This window comes from Acinonyx jubatus, chromosome B3 (assembly GCF_027475565.1).
Source record: "Acinonyx jubatus isolate Ajub_Pintada_27869175 chromosome B3, VMU_Ajub_asm_v1.0, whole genome shotgun sequence".
Lineage (NCBI taxonomy): Eukaryota > Metazoa > Chordata > Mammalia > Carnivora > Felidae > Acinonyx > Acinonyx jubatus.
This window is the reverse complement of record NC_069386.1, coordinates 134,942,933-134,965,240: the sequence shown is the minus strand read 5'-3', so window position 1 is coordinate 134,965,240 and position 22,308 is coordinate 134,942,933. Positions and strand designations below refer to the sequence as shown.

The following is a 22,308-nucleotide window of genomic DNA, read 5'->3' as shown; positions in this document are numbered from 1 at the left end:
CATTAACTCCTTTCTAAAGCCATTTGATAAAAACCCCAGATCCTGTCACCACCTCTACCCGCTGTTCACAATGCACTCACCTTCCAGCTCCAACCCCTCCCCACCCTCTCAACCCTACCCTTGCAGCCCAGGCCCCCAAACTTCCCAGGCCCTTCTCTTGATATCTGACCTTCATAGGCGTGGTCTGTCCTCTTAGCAACAGCATCTCCCCCTTTAATTCTAGCACCTTCCTGGTCGCTTGGTCCATAGCATGGCCTCACCATGGGCCTTGTCCCATTTCTCTGCCCCTCCCCACTGTCTTATTGGTCTTCCGCTGGCCCCTTCCTGCCTCCCACAAACACGAACTCCTTGGCTGGCTCAGCTTCAAGCTTCTCTACCCTGGTCCTGCCGTCTTTTGTAACTGCTACAATTCCAGGCCGCTCAGTGCACTAACATGTGTAAGGTGAACACCATTGAATAATTAAGTCCTTGGGTTGATCTGGGCACTCAGAATGGTCTGTCTTTGAGCTCGGAGTCATCACAACAGACAGGCAATCTCTTCTTTCCAGCATCTTCTTTATGCATTTATCATAAGTACAGGAGTTGCCAGCGTTGGTCCTAATCTATACTTGCTTGGGGCGGGGCTGTTCAGTATAAATAGAACCCTTGTATGGGGTGGTCACTCCCTGCCAAGTGTCCCACCTGGCACACATCCACACCTCCTTGTTGTATAGATAGAATGACCGAATTAGCACCACGAGTGAATGAGTGAATGACCCTCCATAGGGCACTTCACACAGACCATTACAACGACCCAAGAGATAGATTCCCTGGTCAAATCCCATCTTACCGTCTAGGAAACATGAAGACTGAAGGTGATTAAATGATCTGCCTGACAGTCACGAATCTAATAAGCGGAAGCGTTGGGATTTCAACCCGCCCCTGTCTTTGTTTCACGGTCTAATCCCTGTGCTGTTCCACGGGGTGGCCACCAGCCACAGGTGGCTCCTGAGGACTCATCCAAATGCGGCTGGTCCAAATCTAGATGTGCGGTGACAATAAAACACATTCCAGACTTCTAAGCTGTAGTGCGAAAAAGAGAATGAAAACTATCTCATTGATGCTTTTTACATTAAAGATAGGCTGACATGAAGGCATTTTGGATATATCGGGTTAAATAAAATATGTTATCAAAATTAATCACACCTGTTTCTTTTTACCTTTTTAATGCAGCTACTAGACAAGTGGAAATCGCACTGTGGCTCACGTTACGTTTTTGTTGGACAACGCGGGTGAAAGCGCTCAGCCGCCTTGTTCTACCAATTCAAATGCAAACGCCTTCATCTTCAACATCCTGAATAATGCGCACCCAGGACTGTTGGCCCAAGGCTCCGTTCTTCATCCCCCTCCGTTCGTCTCTCTTCCACCCACTGGAATGATTTAGTCTCAGTGTATCCCACTGGGTGTATCCCACTCAGTGTATCCCAAGGCTGCTGCCTTGCTTTTAGCTGAATATCGTGGGCAATATTTACCTTGGAGATGTCTCCGACCTGGGGAGTTGGTCCTGAAGTCGGAACGTGGAGCTAAAATCGCTCTAGGCAAAATTATCCACAGAAAGCCCTCCAAATTAGCATGCGGTAGTGTGTCCCTGGTTTTGTGCACGCGGATATGTATGTACACATGTATGACAGACTCAGTGATATACAGTAGGTAACAGTACAGAGCAGAACATTGGTTTGCAAAATTTTCCCACCTATTGTTATTATTTTGATTAACCGCTTGTGAGTAAGTTGCAGATATTGGGACTTATTACTTTTTTGTTTGTTTTTGAGACAGAGAGAGAGAACGCATGCGTGCACGTGAACATGAGCAGGGGAGGGGCGGAGAGAGAGGGAGACAGAGGATCTGAAGCAGGCTGTGTGCCGACAGCAGAGAGCCCGATGCAGGGCTCGAACGCACGAACCGCGAGATCATGACCTGAGCCGAAGTCGGACACTTAACTTACTGAGCCACCCAGGCGCCCCGGGACCTTTCATTTTTGAATGTTTCAGTACATATTTCTTTTCTTTTTCATTTGACTCACTTTATTGCAATATTCACTTTATTGTGGTCATCTGAAACAAAACTCGTAATATCTCTAAGGTATGCCTGTACAGAAATTCTAAAAATCTGGAACGTTTCATGAATTTGCATGTCAGCCTTGTGCAGGGACCATGCTAACCTTCTCTGTATCGTTCCGATTTTAGTCTCTATGCTGCCGAAGTGAGCACTCAGTATATATTTTTTAAGAACTAGGGGAACCTGGGTGACTCGGTTGAGCGTCTGACTCTTGATTTCAGCTCCGGTCATGATCTCACAATTCTTGGAATAGGGCTCTACACTGAGCAAAGAGCCTGCTTGGGATTCTCTGTCTTTGTCTCTCTCTCTCTCTCTCTCTCTCTCTCTCTCTCTCTCTCTCTCAAAATAAATAAATATACTTAAAAAAAAAAAAAAGAAGCCTGTTCTCTTATGTAATAGTTACCATTATGAAATCCAAGAAAGTTAACATTTTTATAATATCTGATATGCATTCCATATTCAAATTTCCCCAATAACATCTTTCCGAGCAACTTTCCCTGAATCCAGGATGCAAACCAGTATTTCATGCTGCATTTACTGGTCATGTGTCCTCGGTCTCCTCAGTCTGGAACAATTCCTTAACCTTCCTTTATCTCGCGTGGTATTGGCATTTTTGAAGATTACAGGATAGCTGTTATGTAGAGTCCTCCCCTATCTGGATATGTCTGAATGATTCTTCATTATCAGAATCAAGTGGAAAATGTTTTACACGTATGCAGCATAAATGACCCTGTATCCTTCCCACTATATCCCACAGGGGCTGGTGGTGTTTGTCCGTCGTCCCATCCTGCTGAGGGTAACTGTGATCACTGACTGAGGCAGTCCTAGATTTTCTCCCTTTTATTTTAAAGAGATTTTTTTTAATGTTTATTTTGAAAGAGAGAGAGCATGGGCAGGGGGAGGAGCAGAAAGAGAGGAGCCCAGAACCAGCCCAGAGAGCAGGAGCCTCGCACAGGGCCTGATCCCACGAACCATGAGATAATAACCTGAGACTTGAGATCACGACCTGAGATTTCATGACCTGAAATTAAGAGTTGGACGCTTAACGGACTGAGCCACCCAGGCACCCCATCTCCCTTTCAATTATTAAGAAATCTCTGGTCTCCTTTTGTAATTGATAAGTAATCCGTAGCACAAGACTCTGATAGTGTGTAAGTATCACATTTCCTAACAATTTCACCCAGAGGTTTTAGCATCCATCCGTGATTTGTGCCCTAAACTGAGTTTTATTAGGATAGCTGCAAATTATTTTTAAAGCTGTAAAAGAGGGAGGGGAGGGAGTGGGGGGAACACAGGTCAGTGGTTGCATTTTCTTAACATAAAGGCCTGGAAAATGTTACTCCATTGTATGGAGAATTTTTAATCCGCAAAGCATGGTTTAGGAGGAAGGGACAAGATTAACCAAGATGTGGTCTCTGCCACCGGAGCAGCTCATGATCAGATGGGGGACACAAAGCAGACAGAGCACTGAGGACACACACACACACACACACAGGAAAGGAGGGACAGGAAACCATTAAGTGAGAGCTTCAGAAGAAACCCAGCAGCCTGGAGCCGCCTGCTGGAGCCTAAGGTTTGCCCAGCACATAGGTACCGAGTAGGGAAAGCGTCCTCCCCATCCCCAGTGTCATGGATTGATGGGTCCCTCCCAAATTCATCTGTTGAAGTCCTAACCCAATACCTCAGAACATGACCTGATTTTGAGATAAGGTCTTTACAGGGGAAATCAAGTTAAAATGAGGTCGTCAGGGTGGGCCTTAATCCAGTATGACCTTCGTCCTTCTAAAAGGGAAAAATCTGGACCCAGACATACACACAGAGGGAAGATGCTGCGAAGGGAGAAGGTCACGGACAATCCAAGGAACACCGAGGCTTCCAGAAGCCTGGAGGGAGGAAGCCCAGAACAGATTCCTTCTCAGCATCTGTTCTGCCAACACCTCGATCTCGGATTTCCAGCCTCCAAACTGTGGGACAATACGTTTCTGTTGTTTAGGTCATTCCATGGGTGGCACTTTGTTACAGCGACACCCACCGTCGGCAACATGACCCCACGTTCATGGGCTGCAAGATGTTAAGGGAAGAGCCCGGGCTCGAGTCAGAGCCTTGGGGTCATGGCCAGGTTGTACCACATCACAGCTGCTTAAGCTCAGGACAGTCTCTTTGTCTCCAGTCTCAGTTTCCTCATTTGTCAGTAGAGGGGAGTCAGAATGGCTGCAGAAGGGGTGCCTTGCGCTCCACTGGGGCCATCGTGGCTGGCCGCCATGGCCTCATCCAGTCTTTGCTGACTACGGGACTCTACCACGGGAACCCCTTCCCTGACTCTCACTCTTCTGGGTATGGTGGCATTTTTACTCCCTTTCACCCTCAAGGTCAAGCTCATATGGGGCAGAACTAACACAAGCCAGTTACCCAAAATGCCATGGTGCCGTGTCAGTGAAGGAGGAAGTTGGCTTATCTTTCTGAGATTTAACATGATCTATGGTGCACCAGGCATGACAGGCCTTGCCTGTCACTGTCATGGCCTAGACTGTGTCCCCCTGAACCCAGAACATTACAGAAGCCTTCCCGGTCTCCCCAGCCCTCTGTGGAAGTGATCACTCAATTTCGCTGCTCTATAATTGCTTCTCTCCGGGGCCCTGGTTGCCTTCCATGGGCCACTGTTCTAAGCAAAGGGAGGTGGTTAAGGAGGGGAGTGTGGAGGGTCTCACCCTGGAGCCACCCTGCCTGAGTCTCATTCCTGACTTTGCCCTGAACTAGTTGCGTGACCTTGGGCAGCTTCTCCAGCCTCCCTGAGCCTCAGACTTCCCTTGTGTAATAATAACATGGTTCTTGGCTGGTTGTGAGTATTGGCTAGGGCCTGGCATATAATCATCATTCAATAAATGTCAGCTATTTTTAAGGCTTTTATTTATTTTTGAGAGAGAGAGAGAGAGAGAGAGAGAGAGAGAGAATGCAATCGGTGGAAGGGCAGAGAGAGAGAGAGAGAGAGGGAGACACAGAATCTGAAGCAGGCTCCAGGCTCCGAGCTGTCAGCACAGAGCCCGACACGGGGCTCGAACTCACGGACCGTGAGATCATGACCTGAGCCAAAGTCAGATGCTTAACCTGCTGAGGCACCTAGGCACCCCTCAGCTATTTTTGTTAGCGTTGGGAGCCAGGATTTTGGTGTAGGAAAAAAGATGGAGATCTGAGTTTAAAAAGGTTAAGTATAACCTGAGTTAGGATTAGAAGCATCAGAACAAACTCATGGTATATTTTATCCTTTAAAAAATGATCTGGATTTTTTTCTTCACTCTGTTAACTCTAGATCTACTGAAAAGACCCGGAACAATATCTAAAACAGTATAAATGAGCATCCCCAGCATCAGACTATGGTCTCTAAATACTGTTTCTCACTCAAAGAAACCAGGAATGGTTGATTCCAGGTCTCGGGCAGGAAATGAATGCGATCATTCTGGAACATCCTGTCAAACAAGAAAGCAGGGCAGCCATGAAAGACGACTGAGCTGTGTCAGCTTAGGACTCAGAAGCAAATTTGGGAAGGTTCCCATTTGCCAGAGACAGGAAAATGTGAGCACCAATAGGAAAATGAATTTCAGTGTACTGAAACACATAAAATTAAATTAAATCCAGGGGCGCCTGGGGGACTCAGTCGGTTAAGCCTCTGACTTCAACTCAGGTCATGATCTTGTGGTTCGTGGGTTCGAGCCCCACGTCAGGCTCCGCGCTGACAGCTCAGAGCCTGGAGCCTGCTTCAGATCCTATGTCCCATGATGTCCCCAGCCCCAAGGCCAGCAGTTAGCAACCTTACCGGGAATGTGGGACCTGCTACTTGGCAGAGGGCTGCCCACATTCCAAGGCACTAGCGACTTTGCCCTGGTTTCTAGAACATTCTTTCATTGCTGGAGGCAGCCGGGCTGGGCCTGCTTCCCAGCTCTGTGCAGCTGGCCTGGCTGTCAGTCTGTCCGCGTCATCAGCCCTCCAGGCGCAGGTGGGCACCCCAGCCCTGCCACAGCCCTCTTGGGAGAGGAAGAGAGCTAAAGCGATCTGGCCACACCCCACACCTGCCATCAGCTCCAATTCTTCCAAGCACTCCACACTGTCCCCAGTGCTGCAGAGGAGGAAGGGTGGGGCAGGGATCCCCAGACACAGCGGCCCCTGGGGCAGTCGGCAAAGTACTAACCACTCCCCTGGTGTCAGCAGAATGGGAAGCAGAATGGTCGAGAAGAAGGCAGCCAGGCAGCTATCCACCAGGTGCCTGGTTCAAATCCTGGTCTCACCCGCCCACCATATCTCTTAATTAACCCTACCTTAACACCTGCTAAGCACCATGCCAGTGTCACGTGCACATCTGTACAGACATACCCACTTAGCACCTTCATTCTTACGTGATGAGATTTTTTCATTAAAACTTTTTTAAGGTTTATTTATTTTTGAGAGAGACTGAGAGAGAGCGTGAGCATGGGAGGGGCAGAGAGAGAGAGAGGGACAGAGGACCCTCCATGCGGGGCTCAAACTCACGAACCGTGGGATCACGACCTGAGCCAAAGTCTGATGCTTAACCGACTGAGCCACCCAGGCACCCTTATGTGATGAGATCCTCAGGCTCATGTAGCCATAGAGTAATTTCTATTATATATCATTTTCTCACGTGCCCACGAAGGAAAGCGCAAGCAACGTTAAGTTGTTTTCCTCTGACAAGAGTCCAACTTCTGTGAATTAGGTCCCTGTGTTTCCATAGAGCATCACCGTCTGGGCCACCATGCCTGTGAAAGCTATTCCTAACCAGCTCCTTTATTCCTCACAACCACCTAGGTGGACAGGATGACAAGTAGCCGCGTTTTATAGATGCAAACACTGAGATCAGGGAGATTCAAACCCCCCCCGGAAGGAAGCTAACCCAGAAAGCCCTTGCTGAAAATTTCCTTTCTCTGCATCACCTCTTTGCCTCGCCAGGTGCTGAGGCGCAAAGAATACCGGCTTTGGGGGGAGATTTGGGTTGGTCTAAGACTTCTGCTCCTTTCTTACAATCTGTATGATCGATCGCTTCATCTTCCAGGATCCCATTTCCTCACGCGCAAATGAGGATAATAACTCAAGTGCAAAAGCCTTTAAAATATATTAAAGATAAGGAAATACTATCAAGATTGTCTTTATCTCAGCCCTTGAAGAGGACCGAGGTTAATTTTCGGAGTCACTTTGAGAAGCCATACAACGCCTTGAGCCTTAAAGGTGTTCGGGGTCTTGGAAAATGCTAAATCCAAACATCCAGAAAGCCTCCCCAGGCTACCATTTGGTGAGCAGGCTCTGTGAGGGCACAGGTGTCTTGCCTTCTTTCCTGTCCAGGCCAGAATGCTCCCATTGGCTGGACCCCTTCTAGGCACCTAGTACTTATCATCCATCCAACAACCCGAGAGCGGTCCTGTCCTCACAATCTCACACGGATGATCCTTGAGGCTCTGAAACCCCAGGAACCCGCCCTGGCACCCTAGTGACCTGGCCATGGGTTGGTGAAATCAGGATTTGGGCTCAGGTCTGAGTACGGTGGATGGTCCAAAATCTCATGACATCAAAGTTACATGCCCTGATTGTCAGCACAAGATCAAGCAGGCTCATCAGAAAAAGCCTGAGCAGGATCTGTGGCTATACAGACATCAAAATCAAACTGGGCACCTACATTTGAGTTACGAGTTTACGCGACTCCGTGTAACTCAGACATTTGTGTTCCATCTGCTGCAACACACTGAGCTGTGACAATAATGTCCCGTCCTGTTCACTGCACCAAGAGCTAAGATCACCTGCTTTATTTCTCCTTAGCCAGGGCTTTTTACTGCTGGAAATCTCTTTGAGCGTAAGGGACTTACCATGAGGTCAGGGACTTTTGCAAATTCGTCTTTTCTGCCCCAGCATGTAGCCCAGTGCCCAGCACGCAGAAATTCCTTACAAACTATTTTCAGCTCAGTTTCACAAACATCCACTGAGCACCTACCTCACGCCAGGCACTGTTAGGTGCCAAGGGACAAAGATGATTATAATTTTAAAGGCTCACTGGTCTCTCCAGAATTAAGGGGAACTTAAGGCAAAGTTGGGATCCTTGTTGCAGAATGAGAAGAAGTGACTTACGCATCTGATCGGTAAGTTTGGGGACTAGAATCCAATCTTAAGACTTTAAACCTATAATGTGTCCATGTAGGAGTCCCGTCCTCTTCACACCCCCAGCCATTGTCCAGGAACCCAGGGGAGTGAGTCATTAGCGAGGGGGACTCCTTTCCAAGGATGTTGTTTGCCTGTGATGAGGTGTTAGTTGAGGAAATGGGGATGGGGGTGGGGTGTAGTCACTTATCTCATTATTTGTTTGACCTTGGTCCCCTTTCCCTGGAACACTGCCCATGCAGAGGGGGAAAGGAGTTTCAGATTTTGGAGATACTGGGTTTCGATGCACATTGAATTTTAACGTCACAAGTAAAACACGAATGCTGTGTCTTTGTTCAAAAGTAAAACATTAGCAGTAAGGCTCAAGTCCTCTTTAAGTATCTACTCCAATCCTAGCCCCTCCTACAAGAGGTGACTGGTCCTGTTAATTCACTGGTGGACCTTCTAGATCTTTCTCTTTTGTGCGTTTATATATTTCTCAAACACCATACAGCACTTACTGTGTTCCATGCATTGTTCTAACTGCCTTCCAAACGTTAACCCCTATGAACCCATAGTCAATGTTGCTGTTGTGTACGTGCACACACACACACACACACACACACACTCATAATATTTCAGATAACTTAACTTTGCCATTCAACAAGACATCTTAGAGATCTTTCCATATTAGTACACACGAGATGGCCTTCTTCTCCTCAATGGCCGTGTGGTTATTTATTATGGGTGTGTGCTGCTTTATCTAATGAGTACCCTACCGGTAAACATTTAGGTTGTTCCAAATGAATTTCATTATCCCTCGTGAATATCCTTCCGCAGACCTTGTGTATAGCATGAGTGGAGGGGCTTGCTCCGGTGGATTTACTCAGGGGGTCTTAAATCTTAACCTTTAGTAGGTTAACCTATGAATAATATAGGCCACGCCCAAAGAGGTTTGGGGCATGGTGGCAGGGAGGAGGAGGGGAGGGGAAGAGCCTGGGGTCACAAGTGAACTCTGACTGAAAAACTGCCCCTTCCGCACTGACTTCCTTGGGAGGCAAAGATACCTCGGGAGGTGTGTGCACAGCTTTTCCGGAGGACCCCACCCTCCCAGCGAAGGACCCCACCCTCCCAGCAAGCGGTCCCTCAGCTTCTCAGACTCCTCACAGCTGGAAGCCCCCTTGATTTTTCCCACAGTGGGGTTGGAGTCAAGCTGGTTGTTTGAAGAAGCAGGTGCTAGGCTGCACCGGGACGGGTCTGGTGGAAGGAGCCCCAGGCTACCAGGAGGCCCAGCGAGGAATGATGGCACCCCGACCTCCCCGCTCTGAGACCTGGGGCGAAGTCCTTAGACTCCTCTGACCCCTCGTGGCTCCCTGTTGCTTTAATCTGAGAATCAAGGGAGGTAGTGAATGGCAATTCTTTAAAAAAAAAATTTTTTTTTTAATGTTTATATTTATTTTTGAGACACACAGAGACAGAGCATGAGCAGGGGAGTGACAGAGAGAGACACACAGGATCCGAAGCAGGCTCCAGGCTCTGAGCTGCCAGCACAGAGCCCGACGCGGGGCTCGAACCCACGAACTACGAGATCATGACCTGAGCCGCAGTCGGACGCTCAACCGACGGAGCCACCCAGGCGCCCCCGGAGAATTGCAATTCATAAGCGACACACCATTTTCCTTGGGGATTTCGCCGGGAAAGGATTTGAGGCTTTTTGTTGTGCAGGGAACCAAGCCCAGGCCTCTGTCTACACCACTGCAGATATTTAGGCTCTCCTGTCCCTTGATCTATTTGTGTGCAAGAGCTGGGGCCCTAATGGTAAACGCCCCTTGAGGTGGCAAGGACTTTCCACCCTACAAATGACAAATGACTGCAGCTGCTCCACGGGCACACACGCTGGCTCGCTCGCCCTGAGAACGGGATCATTCGTACCCACCCCCATGTTACAGACTCAAAGACTGAGACTCCGAGAGGTCACAGGGCTCTCTCCGGCTCACACAGCTCGTGGGCATCAGAGCTGGAAGGCAGCCTGACAACGAAGATGGGACTTTCAGCCACCACACCACCCACAGGGGTTGGGGCAGGGGGGGGAAGGGACTCTGGAGTCGGGAGCTCTGGAATGGAATCAGACAGGGACCGTTGAGCGTGTTGCCAGTGTTCAACATTTGCTCTTTTGCAGGAGAGTCTCTCCTTGACTCGCTTTGTCACCGTGGAGGGGCAGGGAGTAGTGACTGCAGACTGAAAACAGGACCCCCAAAGGTGGCGAGGGCCCACCCCCAATTCCTGTCCCCGCTTAGGGTCTCAAAAGCAGTTTTTTCAACTACCCGAGACCCATCTACCCATCCCGGAGGGCCAGCTTTGTCCGGACAGCTCTGCTCCCACATCGCCACGCGGCCCTGAACTGGATCCAGATCCCTTTGGCTGCACCGCTGGGAAGTGGGGACGCATCTCCCCTGAATACGGTCAGAACGCAAGCTAACGGTGACCAGCGGCCGACGTCTGAGCTAAGAGGGGATTTGCAGCTGGTTTCCTGATCGCTCCCCCATTTCGGAGATGGGAAAAGGAAGGCTCCAGGGGAGACACAACCCAGGAAGTCCTGGAGAGTCTTCCTGCTTTCTTCATTTAGGACCCACCCCGATGACAGTGGGACGCCCCACCCAGATGTGTCAGACCTCAGGTTCAAAGGTGACCGTGGGCCTACCTTGGCACACAGGTGTGGCTGGAAAGCCCGAGGCTACCTGCACACCAGCGCACTCCTATGCACACGCCAGCCCAGCCGCATGATGACCCCAGGCGGTGTCTGGGAGAACTAACTGCCTGGGGTTAACAGATGGACAGCCCGTCTCCCTTACCCTCTCTTTTATCTACTTCAGGAGAGCACCCACTGTGGCTAATTAACACTCCCCTGCTAACGATCTTTCGCCTGGAATTTGGGGAGGAAGTAGAAGCGAGGAGGTGGGGAGGGGAAGGGTGAAAATGTATTCTCTCCTTAAACAAGTGATTTAGCACACTCACGGGGCCAAGTGCCGGTTCCGCCCATATGGTCCCAGCTTAGATATTTCCAACCCTAAGAGGACTCGTTCTGCAGCACAGGAAGGCCCGACGGTCACCTCCGGGGTCTTCAGGGTGGCAGAGGCCACGTCCGCACAACCAGACAGGGAAGCCAGTGTGGCCGCGCAGAGCCAACAGGGGAAGGCCACGTAGGAGGGGGCGAAGAGAGCCAGCGAAGTCACCAAGACTGCGCAGCACAGGGCAGGGGCCTTCCGCGTGTGGCCAGAGTCCTGACAAACTAGGGTGGGGACAGAAGGGAGGAAAGGTAACTTGGGGCCAGGGAAAGGTGTTGTTCAGCCAGCTGATGAGCGGGGCATTTCCTTGTTTTATAGAGCCCGACACAGGGCTCAAACTCGTGAACCAGGAGATCATGACCTGAGCTGAAGCCGGACACCTAGCCTACTGAGCCCCCCGGGCTCCCCTTTTCGCTCCATTTTCTAGAACAAACAAACTAGTCGTTTGCCCTAATTAGACCTAGTCATGGCCGGCCCTCAATACCAGTTTCTCTGGCCTTATGCCTCAAGATGGAGATGTTTGCTCCCATTTAGAACATGCGCCCATAAAAAGGCAATTTGTTCCTAGGTCGGGAGACTAGGTCAGCCCCGACAGAGATCCAAGGAGCGAGATTTCACAGTGACTCCAGCTTTTGGAGCGAGAAATATTCAATAAAGAATTTCCCTGAAATATGGAGGGGTGTGCATTCGCCACACATATTCAATATCTACCTTTTCCTCAGAAACGCCAGAATTCCCCTGCCGCGCAGAGAGCTTTGAAAGCAGCCCTCTCTGCCGCTGCGCTTTTACTGAAGGACTGGAATGGTGAACAAGTTATTTCAAAACTTATTTCAAGTTAAGCATTCACTTGATCACCTAGTTTAGCTTGGAAAGCTACTTTCTGAGGGGCTGGGGGGGAAGAAAAAAAAGAGAAAGAAAAAAAAGAACGGCCACGGCTGAAATCAGAATGTGGATAGCATTATCAAAAACTTATGTTCCCATCTCAGAGTCAACCGGAGACACTTTAAGATTCAAATAATTCCAGAATCCTGGAGTTTCAGAGAAAGCATTGTCATTAGCCGGGCATGAAAGTGTTTGTTGACGTCAGCATTCTACTTGCAAATATCGCGTGGACCTACCGGGCAGAGCTGAAAATGACTATATCTACAAACCTTATGAGAGCGGAATGAAATGTTCTTCGGGGACCTGTTAAAAAAACCTGCGAGGTATCATGTAGACAAGAGGGGTTCTTTTCAGTTCAACTGTCCTGTGTTTGGCTCATATACTCAATTCCCCAAGCTATCATTACTATGAACAGACTACTTTTTCCCATAATACATAAATTACAAACAACCCAATGACAGGGGAGACGGACTCTTGTGATTTTAAATCCAAGACCTTCTGGTCTGCAGAAAGAATTTCACTGCTAAGTGAAACCAAATCCACCTCGGGACCCAGCATCATTCAGTTTTTGTCCCTGGGTGCAGGCAGATACCCCCAAACAAGAAAATAAACACAACCTCCAGAAAGGAGGTGACCAAGGAGCTGGTATTGGGATTGATTGGCCCAGAAGTGATCAAGTGTGCAAAATGGAGGCGGGGAGGGGCTGAGGGCGGGTGTGTGTGTGTGTGTGTGTGTGTGTGTGGAGGGCAGTGTATTCCAAAACTCTCGATCTCCTGGCTAAGAAAAGAGAATAAAAGCCCCAACACAAATCACACAAACTGAAAGTTGAGGTTGTTTCTGGGAATTCTCTTTTTTCCTTTCGGGGACAGAGAACTGATCTGAATTATCTAGGCACCCTGGGAAGGGCTCAGCCTGTTCCTCCCACGGCAAAGCCAGGTTCCAGTTGAGTGACAGCATCAGACCCTCTGGCTGGTGGGACTGAGCAGGTGACAGGACCTGTGACCTCTGGACCTCTGAAAGCGGCTTCCCTCCCGCCTGCCGCTTCCCATGACTTCGTCCGACTCCTTAGGCTTTTCGGAAGCCTTGATTTCGGCACACAACCGACGGGCAAGGGGGTCTAGCTGCTTCTTTCAAAGGCAGACAGGAATGAATGGGCCCAAGTAAGTGACCTTTTAGGAGTTGAGAAAACTATTCAAAACCGTCACTGACAGTGATGCTGGGGAAAGTAGGAGCCTCCCTTGGTGACTGCTTTGAAGGACAAGACACATCTGGGAACATGTTTGTTAGTTTCCTCGTTCTGATGTTGAAAAAGAGCTAGTAACGTTACCTGCTATCCACCTTGCATCCAGATTTGAAGTTGACGTATTGTCCAATGACCATTTCATCAAGTCCTCTCTAAAAAGATGAATACACGTTACACATATCTCTGCTGATAACCAACCTTTCTGGACACGGAACACGGCCACCCAGGCATGGCTGTCTTTCCCCATAATCTTCAGTTTTATTTTCTAATAGTCTTTCTTTCAAAAACAAAACAAAACAAAAAACCCCAACCCACAACTTCCCAAATTATCTCTTGAGTATTAAGTCTTCCTTTTTTACCCCAATACGTGTCTCGCCTAGCTAACTTTGATCACAGACACATTTTCGGGGTAAGTTCCTAAAAGTTAAGCAGCTGAAAGCTACGGAAATATTTTATTAGCAAATCAATTGTTTTTCCAAGAACTTTACAACTACGGCTAACAGGAAAAATCTACCCTTATTCATTTCAAAATGGGCAGAAGGGTAAGATAGGAATGTAGAATGCTGAGGAAAAACAAAACAAAACAAAAGTCTGGTGCCTTCTTTAGGTTATGAAACATGTCCTTTCCTTTCCGGTTTGCTGACCACAGTAAGATGTGTTGGAATGCGTAAGAAATGTAAATAAAACACCTCCTCCTGTCTTTCCCGGCCAGTCTTCTTTCTTAATCACATTTTGTCTCCCGGACAGTCTCTCTATAAAGAAGATCTCACTCTGCTTGGTGGCTCAACTGCGCACCAACTGGTCTCTGTTGCTTCCTGTCTCCCCTCACTGCTTCCAGAACTTCACAGAGGGGCGAGGTCTCTCGGGAAAGTCTGCGTAGGACAAAGCTGACGTATAGGATAAATAGGGGAGGACCAGGAGAACACAGGGCTTGAACGGGAGGTGGCCGCCACGGCAAGTGCGTGGCCCCGTCTAGCACCCGGGGTAACTGGTAAGCTACAGCTGGCTCCGTAACCAGCCTTCCAATCCACATTCCAAGCTTGTTTACGGAGACGATGGATATATGAGCAACAAATGGGTTTATGCGGATGTATACGTGTTTCAGAAACACTGGCAGCCCAGAGGGGTCTCTGAACTGCGCCCCATGCAGACTTTGCCTTTTCCAGCCACAGCCTCCCCCTGAGAAAGACCCCCCCCCACCATGCGTGACTCAGACGTGCCATTTTGTGTCCAGCCATCCCGTGCCCACGATTCTCCTCCCAGACTGATTTTTGCAACTTAATGGGTTCTGTGACACAGAGCCATCTCGCCGCTAACATCCTGAAGCGATACCTAGATTTTTAACACCTATTTGCACGTTGGACTGATTGACTCGGCTCTAAGATAAGCATTTAATGACAAGGCAGTCAGTCCCAGTCCTGCTTAAGTGTCCTCTCAGATGGGCTGGCTTAAAGAAAGATGACAGAAAATGTTCTTTAATAACTATGGTTTATCCATTTCTTTCAGATAGTAAGTGGCACATTCTCCCTTCATTTGCAGCTTTTAATCCCAAATGGACATCGCTTTTGAAATATCCTCTTTCTTTCTTTTTCTTTCTTTCCTTTTTTTTTTCTCTCCCTGAGGCTGCCACTGGAAAGTTGAAATGTAGCAAGAATGTAATGGTAGATGCCAGCTTTCTGAATTACAGGGTGACTGCCTGAGCTGATCCTAAAAAGCGAGTGTCTTTTTTATACCGCATAAAAGGCTGAAATGTTTACATATCAAAAGGCTATAGGCCAATTTCTGTCAAAATTACACATGAAGTTAAGCAGTACAAGCAATTTATTTAAACACTAGTCATTGTAGAAAAATTCAAAACCATATGCTCTTTGAGCAGCTTTTCACAAATGCATTTGACCCATGACTTGGCTAGACATACAAGCTTCATAATTTACTCTAAATTTCAAATCCCCTTGACGTTTCAATAAAAGATCTTCATTAATGAGGTTTACATGAATGAAAACTTTAGAAGCTGATATCGGTGAGCGAGGGGCTTCGGGAACTGTCTGTGCACTCGCTCTCATTTTCAACTGACTGACTTTGCTAATCATTTCAAGAGAAAGTTCCACTGAGAACAAATTATCGGCATTTGCATTCTGCGAGTTGCCAAAGCAATGGTGCAGTCCCTTTGAAACAAACTTTGGTAAATAGCTCCGCTGAAAGAGGATTTCTCCAACCCTGAAAACCCAAGGCTATTTTTTTTTCCCCGGATGCTTTGGGAAGACGTCATTTTTCGCCACCCTTTTCTCCCCCACCCCCACCCCCCTCCACACACCCCGAGTTATGTTGAATTTTCCTAACACCTTGATTATTTCGTCCTCCGAGGCTCAGTGCGCCTGTTTGGAATGTTGCAAAACTTGAGGCAAAACTCAGCCTAGTAAGGGTCCCTATATCCCGGTTGAATGGGCGCGCTGCCCTCAGCAGGGACCGCGTCTACACCTGGAGCTGTACTCCACCCACCCAACCTCACGCGGAAAACCCCCTGGGGCTACCGGAGGTGTCCTCGAGCAGCAGGGCCACGGACCGGGGTTTGAGCACTATTTTTGAGGCACTGGATTTTTTTTTTTTTAAAGCCCACCTACAAACAATACAGCCGATTTGCGCTGTGGAGACCGTCTGGGGTCTCAACACCGCGCACCCGCTGCAGCCGGGTCTGTGCATTGTTCCTAATTCCTCTGACCCAGCTAATTCGCCCTCCTCCGAGGGGGCTCCCTACCTTTGTAAAGGACACGCCGGCTTTTTGCCCATGCCACGAAAAATCTTCTTGAGGGCATCCGATTATGAGCTGTGCTCTGTGACCGGGAGAGAGGCTGAAAGAATTAAGAAAAGAAAGTTCCTGAAACCGTAAGAAGTTGGGACCGCATATGCATTTTTTTTTTTTACAGCCATGGGTGCACGTGTGTGAGTGTGTGGAAGGGCAGTGGGCGACAGTTTTCTCTCTAATGAAAATATCTTGGGGGCGGGAAGAGATACCCAGACGCACACTCCAAATCTGGGCACTCGGTTTTAAATCAGAGAAGCAATTTAGTCTAGGCTCTATGAATCAATTTAGCGATGACTGCGGAGCAAAAGCGCCTTTAGAGATGCCGACCCGCACATATACCTTACGCATTCGGAATCCGCTGATCTATTCTTTAATATATTAAAAATGAGGGTTATTACCGGGGCGACGGACTCCTCAACAAACACATTTTCATAGACTTCTGGCATGGTGATTGCTTCGCGTGAAATCGTGTTTGGGTGATAATAAGTAAAATCAGCGGCGTGTTTATTGCACGTCCCACCTAAGCGCTTGCTGACCGCCTCTGGCCGCTCCCGGTCCTCCCATGCTGAGCGGTGCGTGCGGGCTGACAAACAATCGCTTAGCAACACGAGGCAGGCAATTTGCGTGCGTTGCATTTGTTATTCGAATTGCGCCCGGCGAGGCTAGGCGATGATTGTTTGTTTGGCGCCTTGTGGACACTTGTGGGTTTGGGCCCCGCAGAGGACGCTCAGTGCGGACATCGCACCGCTGACTGTCTTCCCGGGCTCCTGCCTCCCCGCGGACACGGTGCAGCCTGCAGATCGAGGGGCAACGGGGATGGGGAGACCCCGCCTCACAGGGGGTGAGCTCCCTGGGAGACTGAATGACTGGAGTAGAGCTCCGTCTGGGTCCCTGTGACCTCTTCCCGGAAAGTCCCTTCTGCAAGAGCACAGAGCTTTCTCACTCCCTTTTCCTGATCTTGGACCCAGCTGATAGAGACCCTGACCCGGGTGGGGGTGGGGACAGGCTGCATCTTGGCCTCAATGAAAAGTACTAGAAAAATGCCCCCCAAGCTACCCCAGGCGACAGTCACCTAGCCTCGAGAATTCTCACAGTTTTAAGGGACCCAATGATTGTTGGCGTCGGTTCCATCCACTAAAAAATACCACGACCTAGAGAGGTATTTGCAAGGTGATTGATTTGCAAGGTGGCAACGTTGGGTCTAGAACTCTGACGCTCAGACTCGAGATACAGTGCTCTTCCTTCCAGGGGTCGGAGGGTACCATGAGAGGATTGCAAAAAAGCAAGAGGCGAAGTCTAGGGGGTTGCTAAATCTCATTATTAAAGAGAACAATGTACCAAGTGGAAGGAGGCAGTATGCTTGGGGGCGGGGGGGGGGGGCAGGCTACCTTATTTAAAAACTAGAAAGCACTCTTAAATTTGTGGCTGAAGTCTCCGCGCCTTGCGGTTCCGAACACCTCTGCAGAAACAGACGAGGACTCCGTCCCGAAACGCTTCTGCCTCCGCCCAGCTCAGCAAAGGTCTTAAAAAATACACGCACGCACGCACTGCCCAGGGCGCCCAACGCCGAACACAAACGCAGCCAGAGTCGCCGAAGGAGTTGCGGCCCCCAGTTGTCTTTCATCAATCGCCCTGCAGAATTCAACCCCAGGAAAGGTTGGCGGAGAATATGTGCCCGGAAACTGGTGATTTTTAAGTTTCCCAGAGCAAATGCCTCCATCCTTGGTTAGTAGCAAAGGGAAAGGGCTGCACTTCTTACCCTAGACGTGACCTCTCTGAAGGAGAGGGGGTCACACTCCATCCCCTGGGAGCAGTTTTTATTGTTTAAAAAAAAAAAATCGATTGCCTCCCCAAACCGAGACCCATCTCGGTCTCGCCCTAGTCTCCCCCTACAACTACTTCTTAATCTGCTCAGCGTTAGAAGCAAGGCTCCTGGGCCACGAGCGGGTGGGCCCGAGGGTGCAGAGTCCACGAAGGGAGGCCTAGGGGAAGCGCCGCCGCCTAGCTTCTCGCCGCCACGCCTGCGCGCGGCAGGGGTTGTGCGCCCCGGGCCGGACCAAACCCCCGCGCCTTCGCTCCTCTGACCCGGGAACACGAATTGACAAGTGCCCTTTCCCCTTTGCCCTACCGCCCGGGAGGAGGCAGCCCACAGACGTGGCCTGACCGAAGCAACATCAGACAAGCCGGCAGGGACCCTTGTTAATTAGCCAGAGAGCTACAGGGAGAAAATGGGCGTGAGTTAAAAGCGGCCCTCCTTCGGGAAACCCGAGTTGCCCCCCAACCCGGCCCTCGGCTGTCTCGTTTGGGCTCGGCACTACCCCTTTTCCTGAAGCGGCTGGGGGTGCCTGCGCGAAGGGCCGAGAAAGGTCAGTTCTGCGAGACTGGGGCTTACGCCGGGCCCGCAGGACCTCCGGGGCGACTTTCGTTCCGCGCGTATCGTCGCCTACCTTCTCGAAAGGCGCTCTGCCGCCTGCGCACGGTGGTGGGCTTGGATGCGCCTCCGGCGGACCGGCCGTGCCGCGCGGAGGATCCCGCAAATCACCGCGGCCGCCTGCCGCGAGCAGAGTCCGGCTTGGGCCAGGCCGCCGGGGCTCCGGGAGTCCAGCCTGGGCCTGTTGGGCGAAGGACAGCTAGGTGGCCTGTCCCAGTCGGGGAACCGGCGAGACGCACGGGGGGAAATTCGACTCAGTTGTTGGGGAATGGGGTGAGGAATCCCAAAAGCCCCGTTTTGGGATTGAAAACAAAAACAGTATGGGGGAGAAGACACCGCATTTCCAAAAGCGATTTTTACCAAAGAAAAGAAAAAAAGCAAACAAACATAAACCTACCGGCCCCCACACAGGGAGCAGCAGGAATCATCGCTTCTAGAATGCTGCTCTTGGTGGCGAATTTTAAATAGCGGCTGAATTTGGTGTCCGCTGTGTAAGGGCCTACGGGTTCTTATGGTAGATTTCAGAGCCAAAGTGACTCCAAAAAATACATATATGCATGTATTTTAAGAACCACAACGCACCTCTTTCGTCGTTTTTGCCTTTAGAAATTTTGGCCTTTGCAAAAACAAAAAGGTTGGGGTGGGGTTAACCAGTTCCACTCGGGAGAAAACCTCAAGATAAAAAAAAAACTGAGGTGAAATTAGGCGGTGAGTGTTTGGGGGCTCGGAGGAAAAGCGGAATTTTTAATCTTGCTTGAAAGAGGACGCAGCCCCTCGCATTTTCTAAAACAAAACAAATTCCGGCGTGGGGAGAAAAAGTAGCCTCAAAGTAAAACTGGCCACAATGAATTTGAGTTTCTCGCAGAGGAAATCGCACCCAATAATAGGACCCAATCTGAGAAAAAAAAAGGGTGGGGGCGGAGAGGTCGGGCTCAAGGAGTTGTTAACTGCGCCGCACAATGGAATTAATGAGATTAACCGGAGTAATTAGGACGCCCGCCCAGCTCGGCCAGCCCGCGGCGGGGCCGCTGAATGGGAAAGATTAGGTTAATTTCATTAATTTGCAATCCACAATCCCTTTTCTGGCCCCCGCAACCCCCTCCCCTTGGCACCTCTCCCCCCTCCCCCTCCCCTAAAGCCCCCCCCCCACCCAAAGGAACCGAAAGGGCCAAATCTGGTTCTGTTTGTCATCTGCATATTACCAGGAACTAAATCCAGGATGACGTCGACTCAGTATAAAACCAACAAGAGGTTCAGCTGGTCTAAACTCCGTCCTACCCGCGGGTTGGGTTCAGCGAACGCTGCCGAGAGGGGAGGGCGGGAGGAGGGAGAGCGGACGCAGGGGGCGGGGAGGGGCGCGGGGCTGCGCGCTCGCCCGCGCTCTCTTTCGGTTTGGTCGGCCGCTGGAGGAGAGTGGACCCCCCCCCCTCACTTTGAGGCTTTTTCCCCGGCGCCTCCCTGCCGCCCCCCGGTCCCGGCGCGGGGCTCGGGGATGCCCGCCAGCATGTTCAGCATCGACAACATCCTGGCCGCCCGGCCGCGCTGCAAAGACTCGGTGCTGCCAGTGGCGCCCAGCGCCGCGGCTCCCGTCGTCTTCCCGGCCCTGCACGGGGACTCGCTCTACGGCGCCGGCGGCGGCGCCTCCTCGGACTATGGCGCCTTCTATCCGCGCCCGGTGGCCCCCGGCGGCGCAGGCCTCCCGGCCGCGGTCGGCGGCTCCCGCCTCGGCTACAACAACTACTTCTACGGGCAGCTGCACGTGCAGGCGGCGCCCGTGGGCCCGGCCTGCTGCGGGGCCGTGCCGCCGCTGGGTGCCCAGCAGTGCTCCTGCGTCCCGACGCCCCCAGGTAGGGTCGCGCTCTGACCGGCCTCCTCCGCCTGCCTCGGTCCTCAGTCCCTAGAGCGTGGGTGGGCGGCGGCGCTCGCTATTTTCACTTCGCGCAAATTTTTCTCCTTGCAAAAATAAACTTTCCCCACCCTCCCCCTCCACTTTTTTTTTTTTTTTTTTTGGCCGATCGGGCACGGGGGATTGTACACTTGCTGCAAACTTTAGGCGAGAGTTAGCGGAAACTGTAACTTAGTGCCTGCATGGGGAGACTAGGCTTTTGGGATTCCCTAGCTGGCTTTGGGAGTGTGCGCGTGGACGCTCTAGCACGCTTCCCCCATTTCCCTGCATCTTCGGTTTCCGCGCACCCCCGCTTCCCAGCACCCCCCCTTGCAGAGGATTTTCCAGTCGGAGTGGGTCGCGGACAGGCGGGCTGGCGTGTGCGCCCCGTGGCAAGGAAGGCGGCTGACCGTGTGTCTTACTCTGTCGCAGGCTACGAGGGCCCCGGCTCGGTGCTAGTGTCCCCAGTGCCGCACCAGATGCTGCCCTACATGAACGTGGGCACCCTGTCGCGCACCGAGCTGCAACTCCTCAACCAGCTGCACTGCCGGCGGAAGCGGCGGCACCGCACCATCTTCACGGACGAGCAGCTCGAAGCGCTGGAGAACCTCTTCCAGGAGACCAAGTACCCAGACGTGGGTACCCGCGAGCAGCTGGCCCGGAAGGTGCACCTCCGCGAGGAGAAAGTGGAGGTGGGCGCGCCTGCTGGCCCTCCATGGCGAGATCGGCCCCCGCCGGGTTTGCTCGGTTCTGCTCGGGTCTCCCTGAACTTGCAAAACATCCCGTGGAGGCCCGGAGGCTGCTGGAGGGCGCTTTAGGCCCAGGAAGTTGAATGGAAATGCGGAAGCGGGAGCGAGTCTCCTGTCCTTTTGTTGGCGTGCGCGCGGGGTCCCCGGGTTCCGAGCCCACGCCGGCGTCACGCGCGGCCACGGAGGGCCCCGGGGGTGCCCCGGCCGTGGGGGAGCGCGCCTTTGATCTTAACTGTTGTTTTGTCCTCCGTTGCGCAACAGGTCTGGTTTAAAAATCGCCGTGCCAAATGGAGGCGGCAGAAGCGGTCCTCGTCGGAGGAGTCGGAAAACGCCGAGAAGTGGAACAAGACGTCGTCAAAGGCGTCGCCCGAGAAGAGGGAAGAGGAAGGTAAAAGCGATTTGGACTCGGACAGCTGACGGCCGCGGGCCGGCTGTGGCTCTTGACTAACTCGAAGGACTTGCACAGACAGACGATGCTACTTTCTTGCACACGCGCTGCCTTGCGGGAGGGGGCCGAGAAAGAGGAACGAGGAGCTGTAAATAGTGTACAGAGCCCGGAGGGTTGGCGCCTGGGGTCGGGGGTGCGCAGGGGCTCGAGCCCCGAAGTCCAAGGCCGCCAGCGCCTCGCTCCCCACCGTAGTATTTATAGTTAAGTTAACGGTGACGATACAATAAAGTGATGGCGATGTAGTCGGGCCACATTCTGTATTTCATACCCACCGCCCCCCACCCCCATCTGAGGCCCAGAAAAGACATCTACGTAGTTTGTAGCTTCAAATGAAAAAATTGGGCAGCTCTGACCTGTCCGGGAAAAAAAAAGAAAAGAAAAGAAACCCTGGATATGAAGCAGTCGCAGGATGGGTGTCTTGGTTTAAAATCCGTTTCGTCTCTAGGAAGGGGTGGAGAGGGACTTTGCCGGGCTGCTGGGGCTGGTAGCATTGCCCATGAGAGGGGACAGCATGGGGTTCCTGCTCCCCCTCGCCCACGGGGAGAACCAGGACTCTTTTCCTCCTTGCCGCCT

At 51.2% G+C, this 22,308-nt stretch overlaps 1 protein-coding gene, 1 long non-coding RNA gene and 1 other non-coding gene across 7 annotated transcripts; 1 reads left to right on the top strand and 2 right to left on the bottom strand.

The window, feature by feature from the left end:
* Positions 1-95: 95 nt before the first annotated feature.
* LOC106977462 (uncharacterized) lies at positions 96-19,948 on the bottom strand. 5 transcript variants are annotated; one of them, XR_008299634.1, is made up of 5 exons: positions 18,670-19,769; positions 16,175-16,268; positions 14,109-14,291; positions 13,504-13,571; positions 96-1,062 (listed from the first exon to the last, which is right to left on the bottom strand). It is a non-coding gene; the product is annotated as an uncharacterized LOC106977462 (long non-coding RNA). The 5 variants fall into 5 exon arrangements; XR_003422717.2 differs by lacking the exons at positions 96-1,062; positions 13,504-13,571 and adding an exon at positions 19,856-19,948 and having other exon boundaries at positions 13,853-14,291; positions 18,670-18,834; XR_008299633.1 differs by lacking the exons at positions 96-1,062; positions 13,504-13,571 and having other exon boundaries at positions 13,853-14,291; positions 18,670-18,834; positions 19,051-19,767.
* Positions 2,143-2,249, bottom strand: LOC113601724 (U6 spliceosomal RNA). The gene has a single exon (XR_003422998.1). It is a non-coding gene; the product is annotated as a U6 spliceosomal RNA (small nuclear RNA).
* A 41-nt stretch (positions 19,949-19,989) lies between the features above and the next one.
* Positions 19,990-21,988, top strand: GSC (goosecoid homeobox). Its single transcript, XM_027066540.2, has 3 exons — positions 19,990-20,500; positions 20,971-21,230; positions 21,549-21,988. The coding sequence occupies exons 1-3, from the start codon at positions 20,146-20,148 to the stop codon at positions 21,702-21,704; spliced, it is 771 nt and encodes a 256-aa protein (XP_026922341.1). The 5' UTR covers positions 19,990-20,145; the 3' UTR covers positions 21,705-21,988.
* The last annotated feature ends 320 nt before the right edge of the window (positions 21,989-22,308 follow it).